The sequence below is a fragment of the Arachis hypogaea genome, chromosome 15, assembly GCF_003086295.3.
Source record: "Arachis hypogaea cultivar Tifrunner chromosome 15, arahy.Tifrunner.gnm2.J5K5, whole genome shotgun sequence".
In the NCBI taxonomy this organism is placed as follows: domain Eukaryota; kingdom Viridiplantae; phylum Streptophyta; class Magnoliopsida; order Fabales; family Fabaceae; genus Arachis; species Arachis hypogaea.
In genome coordinates this window covers 34,754,340-34,761,664 of record NC_092050.1, presented here as the reverse complement: position 1 = coordinate 34,761,664, position 7,325 = coordinate 34,754,340, and the positions used below count along the sequence as shown (strand labels likewise).

The window sequence follows — 7,325 nt, the reverse complement described above, 5'->3', positions numbered from 1 at the left end:
TTGGCTTTCAATGGAAGTAAAATGGACTTCAATTAAATTTGGAGTTCAGATTTCCAGAGAGTGAGTTTTGGTTGATCACCGAATAGGGCTTGTATCTTTATTTGGGCCTTCTGTCTTTCTTTTCTCTCATAAGGTTTAGAGGCTTGTGATGAGGCATGGTTTGGTTATGTTTAATAAAATAATGGACCAAAGTATGTGTATGTGTGGGTTTGAGTATTTGCTTCTTGGACCAAGTTGATTAAATCAGGTTTCTGCATACTTAAACAAAAACATCACACAAACAATTGATAAATGAACCCAATAATATTTGATCATCATTTCAACCAAGTTTTAGTTTTTCAAACTACTTCTTCTTTGTTGTTGTTGTTGTTGTTGTTGTTGTTAAGTATATTTTTTATCTTTGAAGTTTGGCAAAAATTTTAAAAATACCCCTAAATTTTATTTTGTTTTAATTTTGTTCCAAAAATTTTTTATTTGCATAAAAAATGCCCTTGGCCGCTAATATGTCAAAAAATTCAAGACCAATAATCCAACAAAAATGCATGAAAATTATACTTGATTTGTTTGTGTTGAAGGTTCTTGTTATGAAATTGTTGTTGAATTGGTTCTAAATTTTTTGAAAAATTAGCGATCAGGGGTATATTTGATGAAAATCGAAAATCTTTTGGACAAAATTGAAACAAAATAAAACTTAGGAGTATTTTTAAAATTTTTGCTAAACTTTAGGGACAAAAAATATACTTTACCCTATTTTTTATTTTCTAACAATCTTTAAAAATTATTTTTATCAGACAAATTAATCCTTGTGTCATTTTGAATGAATAAAGAAAATTTGTCTTAGAGTATATTTTTTTGAAAACCTAATTTTTGAATAATAAAATTTATTAGGGACTTATTTATTTAACATTTATATTAAAAAATTAATTAAAAACAATAAAGAGACTAATTTGTTTGATGAGAATAGTTCTCAAGAATTTTGGAGAATAAAATATTATTGAAAACCAAAGTGTTTGATCTAAAATTTTTTTGGGAATCAATTTAAATGTTCGGTCTAATTGAAATAAAATATTTAAATTTGGTTTGATAAAACTTTTATTTTTAAAAAATAACTTAATAAATATAATCTTTTAAAAATTGTAGCATCTATTTTCGTATAAATCAAATTAAAAATAACTTTAATAAATACAAATAATAATAATTATATTTAATAAAATTATTTTTAAAATTTAAAAATACTATAATAAATATAAATATAATAATAAATTAAAAAATTTATTAATATATAAATCTATATTAAATTTTTAATTTTAATAAACATAAATTAACTTTAAAAAATTTTATTTTATATACTTTCAAAAGCACTCTTATTTTTTAAAAAATTATAAATATAAACACATAATTTGTTTTATTTACTAGCCACAAACTTTTTCAAAGAATTCTACCAAGGCTAAATGTTAACACCTTACTAAAGATGTGGTAATAAATGGAAATGGGGGCAAAATGGTAAATTAGGGGTATGGGTAGAGGCGCCCTCCCCTGTACACATCTAAGAAGGAAGACAAATAGCAAAGGCTCCGTCCATATAAGCCCATCAAAGTTCCCCACCACAGAGAAGAATCTCTCTCCTTTCTCTCTCTTTCAATTTCTGTCAACAAAAACTTGCCCAAACTCTCAACTCTCATCAACCCCTCTCTTCTCTTCTTAACCACTCCGATTCAGAGTGATGGGAATGATCTCTCCTCATTCCCACAACTCCCACATTACTGCAATCCTCATCACCTGCTTCTTCCGCCATAAATTCTAAAACCACACATCACTTCCAAACCCTACGTTTTCTGATCCACAAAGCTAGCTAAGCCATATAGCGTCTTATTATTTGATACTCTCTCTCTCTCTCTCTCTCTCTCTCTCTCTCTCTCTCTCTCTCTCTCTCTCTCTCTCTCTCTCTCTCTCTCTCTCTCTCTCTTTGTTTGTTGGCTATGGCGAGTGGCAAGCTTTATGGGGGTTCCAGCATGTCCCTTCTGCTCCAAAACGAGAGTAGACTTCCCTCTTCATCTCAAGTTCTTGACTCTCTTTGGCTTCACACCTCTGACCCTTCTTCTTTCCAAGGTCAACAGTCAACTACTCCTTCCTCCTTCATACTCTTTTCCAACTTTCCTCTCTTCAAAATCATCTCATTTCAAATACCACATATAACTGCATACATAATTACACAACTTCACAAGCTTAATTTGAACCAAAAAAAATGTTAGCTTCTTTTGGAAACCATGGAAATCGACTTTCTTTTTTTTTAGAAAATTGAGATGACCAACCCAATAATCTCATTTTCACTCTGATCCTTCTGTAAAACGAGAAATCATAGTTGGTTTCTGTAATATTTTTATATTTATTACCATGTTAGATAATATAAGAGAAAGTATAAGAAACTAAGTTTTAGTTAGCTAATATTAAACTAATTTTTTTTAACATTTAGAGTTAAGAATTTATGGCTTAGGATTTACAATTTAAGATAAAAAATAAAAAAGTTAGTTCCCTAGCATAATTCATAATATAAAATTGTTGGTAATATATAATTATGACTTGTTTCCTGTGAATTGTTACAATGATGTAAAATAGGAAAATTAAGAATTGCTCCTGGCAGGGGAATGAAAGTGAAAGAGAAAGTAAATGTTTATTTTTGGTTTCTTTTTTCAGGTTCAAAAAACATGGTTGTTGATTTTGAGAATGGAAGAGGAAGCAGCATAAGAGACAGAAGCTTCTTCCAACAAGGGCTAATAGAAAAAGAAGACAATAATAATAACGGGTGTGATGACGATTATGACCCTTCATGCTTCCAACAAACGGGTAGTAACGGTGGTAACAGCAAGAAACGGAGGCTAACGAGCGAGCAGGTTCAGTTCCTGGAACGAAGCTTCGAGATGGAGAACAAGCTCGAACCCGAAAGAAAAGTTCAGCTTGCGAAAGAGCTTGGGTTGCAGCCAAGGCAAGTGGCGATTTGGTTCCAAAACCGAAGGGCAAGGTTCAAGACGAAGCAGCTTGAGAAAGAGTATGGTGCACTGAAAGCTAGCTTTGACAAACTCAAAGGTGACTATGAAAGTCTTCTTCAACAGAATGACAAGTTAAAACAAGAGGTAACAAATGGTGAAAGAAAGAATGAATGAAAAGAAAGAAAAACATATGGAGACACACTTGCAACATACCATGCCCTCTGTTTTTAGCTTTTTTATGCTTTATGCTATGCTACCTATTTCAGTTCTTTATTGCTTTAATAAAGTTGAATATTTGTCACACTAAAAATGAGGATCTCACTTAAGAGGATAAATAAACGGAGAAATTATAACCGTGGAAACTCGGTGTCTTTATTTGAAGTTGATAGTTGAAAATTGTTAGATAATAATTTAATCAAACATGTCAATTCATTTAATGATTCTCAATTATCAACTTCATATGAAAATAATTGTACATGAATATTGACCAATTTTAATTTTTCAATAAATAAATAATAACTGTTTTTAATCTAATGATAAAATTTCTTTACTTTATTTTCTAAAATGAAATTCTCTTATTTTTAGAGGAATTCGAAGAGTTTATTGTAATGTATAATTGCAAGAGTTTAATTTTGGTGTGACAATATATAACAGGTGAATGCTCTTAGGAACAAGTTGATTCCTAGAGATAAAGAGGATGAGAATTGTTCTTCAGATGAAAAATCATCTCCACAGGATGTTGATACAATCAATTCAAACCACAACAAGGAGGAGGATGAGCCTATTATGATGGAATTGATGATCTCAAATTCAACCTCAAATGAAAATGGATCTAAGATGCCATTGCCACACCCAATCATTTTGACATGCAAGCAAGAAGATGCAAATTCAGCAAAAAGTGATGTCCTCGACGATTCGGCCGATAGTCCACATTGTACTAATAATGGAAACCACCACCACCACCACCACCATTTCTCGTCGTTCATGGAGGAGGAGCCGGCTGATTCGGATGATTTCTCGCAGGATGACGATGATAACCTTAGCGAAAACCTATTGACTCTTCCTTGTTTGCCTAAGGTTGAAGATAATGATGCATGCTACCATGAACAAAATGAGAACACTTGTGGTTTTGGTTTTCCAGTAGAAGACCAAACCTTTTGTTTCTGGCCTTACTAAAAATTAAATAAAATCAGTCACTATATAGTAGCACTATATATGTTTCCCTAGTTGTAAAACTCTGTACTGGAAGAAGCAATAAAAACTTATGCTATTACTTCTAAGGAATAAAAATTACAATAATTCATTGCTTTATCCGCAAGGATTAGGAGGGGAGAAAAATAAAAAATTAATATATAATTCATTGACACAAAATCTAGGTTATTTATAAGAACTTCAATGTCATGAAAGGCATCATTATTGACGGTAAAAGGTTAACGTATAATGAGAAATGCTAGGCACGGTTAGAATTTATTATTTTTAGTCATTACTTACTCATTAACTCAATTTTTTTAATTTAATTTTTTTAATATAGTAATTTAATAATATATTTTATTTTATATTTTTAAATATTAATGATTATTTGATGACTAAAAATAATAAATTCTAATAATCTTCTAACATTTTTTATATATAATTATTAATTGAAAACAAATTAATAAATTAGTGAATTAATGTATTTAAATAAAAATAAAAAACATACATAGGATTAATTAGATAATAGGACAAACACAAAAAAAAGAAGATAATAGGACTGAGTACAGTTAAGTAGCTGCTAAAATTTTAAAATGATAGCCATGACTCTTGATTATTAGTGTTGGCATACCAAAATTTCATGTGGGGTTAAACGTCACCAAATGTTTTATTACTCTCTAATAATGTGGAAAATTAACTCTGTTTTGCCCTATTTCTCTGGATTCCTCTAGAGTGCAAAGTTGTTTTCATTCTTCCATTTAGAATATTTTTATTTATCATAATATGATTTATGTATCGCTCTTCACTCTTCTGTCCTAAGCAGGGACAGTTACAGTTCAATGTATGCTTCCTGTAAAGCTCCTATATGATGATGATGATGATGATGATGATGATGGTGCATGATGATGTATTCATCATTTGTTTATCAACCTAATGAGAAACAAAAGAAGAAAGAAGAACAATTAATTAGTAATTGAGAGGTGTTCAAATATAATACGTAATATCTACAGTACTATCTAATTATCAATGTGTGTGTTTCACATTCCACATTTTGTAAAATTTATAATATTTCGAGAATACAGAGTATTTATTTTTCCTCCTAAGTTTTCTTTTCCTTAGCCTGTGTATTTGAATTAGAAGAGTTCTTGCATGGGAAAATTAGATTTTGGGATATAATAAGAAGACCCAAATTTAGTAGAAAAGATTCACACAGAGTAAAATGTCTCAATTTTAGTAACACAAAACTTATATGATTTTTTTAAAAAAATTTCTCTTAAAAAAAGTCAAGGATAGTAAATGAAGAAAAATACATACGTTTTTCATTTTGTTTTCTCTGTCTATATTCTTCTTTATACTAATTGTAGTTTTTAAAATCTTTAGTACTTAAATGGAACTGTTTTCATCATAATTCATTAATGATCTGAAGTTGACAAACAATATTAAGATATATAAGTTTGTGGAACCTCTAATACTCAAACAAAATTGTTCGAAGCTTGAATAGTGTCAGGTGTTCAAGACCTAGTACGATCTGAAACTTGATTCGGATACAAGACATATTTTGTCGAATTTGAATTTGTTATTTTTGTTCGTTGTTATTTTTGGATTGAATTCGGGTTATACTTCGATCTACCTGGCCGACTCAAAGTTTTGTTTTATAATAAAAACATATATATTTTAGAATGAAATTAATAATATCATATTATATTTTTATACTTTAATTAATATTGTTTATATTATACGATATTGTTTTTATTTTAAAATAATTGATTTTAGTATAAATATGATATAAAATTTATTAAATTTAATTTTTAAAAATAAAGTTTTATTATTTTAGTATATAAAATTTACAAATTTATATATACTAATTTTACATTGGATCGATTTAGTTTAATAATCAGGTTTATTTCAAGTCGATTTTTGGTCGAATCAAGATAGACCTAATGGCATTTTAGGGTCGGGTTCAGATACAGGTCTAATTAAACCCATTCGGTCTTTTAACACTCTTAAATTGTATTAAAATTTTATTTTTATTCCAAAAAATGGCTAAGTGTAGTAAGAATTTGAATTTAAATTTTTTAATTATAAAAGTTTTGATGTTATAAATTATTTATTTAAAAATCTTAAACTACAATTATATTAAGTACACATAAAAGATCAATTATCAAATTGTTGATTTATATAAAATATTTATTAAAATACAAAATACATAAGTATTTATATAAAAAAAATAAAAGTGGATGATTTGGGGACTAATGTTTAAAGTGTATATATATAGCATTTTTGCTTAAACTAACATGAAAAATTACAAGACGACCTTGGTGTCAACTTACAAGGATATAGCTTGTATGATTTTTCTTTAGATATTTAATTACATGATAGAACAGGTTACTGCCAGCCCATTGATATTTTATACAAATTAAATTTGAAACCGTTGCAATTAAAGTAGAGCTTGGATGAACTAACAGATAAACAAAAAGTGAGCACCCATTGAAGGCCGTGAAGGTCGCTTTAATTTATACTTGTCCCTTAAGAAATTAACTCCAATTGAATTCAATAGTCTAACACTAACACCCCCACGAGTGAAAATAATCATATTGAGTTTATCCAAGCAACTAACTCTTCTGAGCATGAGAAACTGTGAACAAATCTAACGTTGAAAGAAAAAGAAGCTTGAAAAAGGTGGCTAGTAGTGAACTGCTGCTACAGAAGTCAAGGTTTTGGTGTGGTTCAATTGAACAATTTGGATTTGCAAGGACTTTTTAGACCCTGCCTAGCTCATTCATGATGTTGACATCTTCTAATTTCATCACCATTAAAATATATGAAATTCATTCTTGTAATCAAGCCCTACTTCTTTCCTTTTCTTCCTTTTTTTTATTTAATTTTTTTTAGCTGCTTCATGACAATTTTAGAACTTTTTTTTTTCGTCGAATCAATTCGCCCATGGAAAGTTCATGTAAAGCGTTTCACGCTTTTAAAATATTATCAACATTAATATTTGAATTTAATTTAAATACATTGTTAGTGTAAAACCTATGAAGCACGGACACTTCGCTGATTTATCGTGTCCGTATATCGGACACATTTCAGACACGACACTCACCGACATTCGTCTGACACGCGTGTCTGCTGTGTCCAACCGTGTCT

General features: G+C 29.4%; 1 protein-coding gene across 1 annotated transcript; it reads left to right on the top strand.

The window, feature by feature from the left end:
- The first annotated feature begins 1,502 nt into the window (after positions 1-1,502).
- On the top strand, positions 1,503-4,298 carry LOC112750172 (uncharacterized). Its single transcript, XM_025798756.3, has 3 exons — positions 1,503-2,109; positions 2,695-3,131; positions 3,642-4,298. Exons 1-3 carry the CDS (start codon positions 1,980-1,982, stop codon positions 4,161-4,163), a joined length of 1,089 nt encoding a protein of 362 aa, XP_025654541.1. The 5' UTR covers positions 1,503-1,979; the 3' UTR covers positions 4,164-4,298.
- The last annotated feature ends 3,027 nt before the right edge of the window (positions 4,299-7,325 follow it).

Bases quoted from the DNA above. Each gene is read 5' to 3' on its own strand.
- LOC112750172 (XM_025798756.3), top strand. From the start codon at position 1,980: ATGGCGAGTGGCAAGCTTTATGGGGGTTCCAGCATGTCCCTTCTGCTC. The intron at 2,110-2,694 runs GTCAACAGTCAA...TTCTTTTTTCAG, and splicing joins TGACCCTTCTTCTTTCCAAG to GTTCAAAAAACATGGTTGTT. The intron at 3,132-3,641 runs GTAACAAATGGT...AATATATAACAG, and splicing joins ATGACAAGTTAAAACAAGAG to GTGAATGCTCTTAGGAACAA.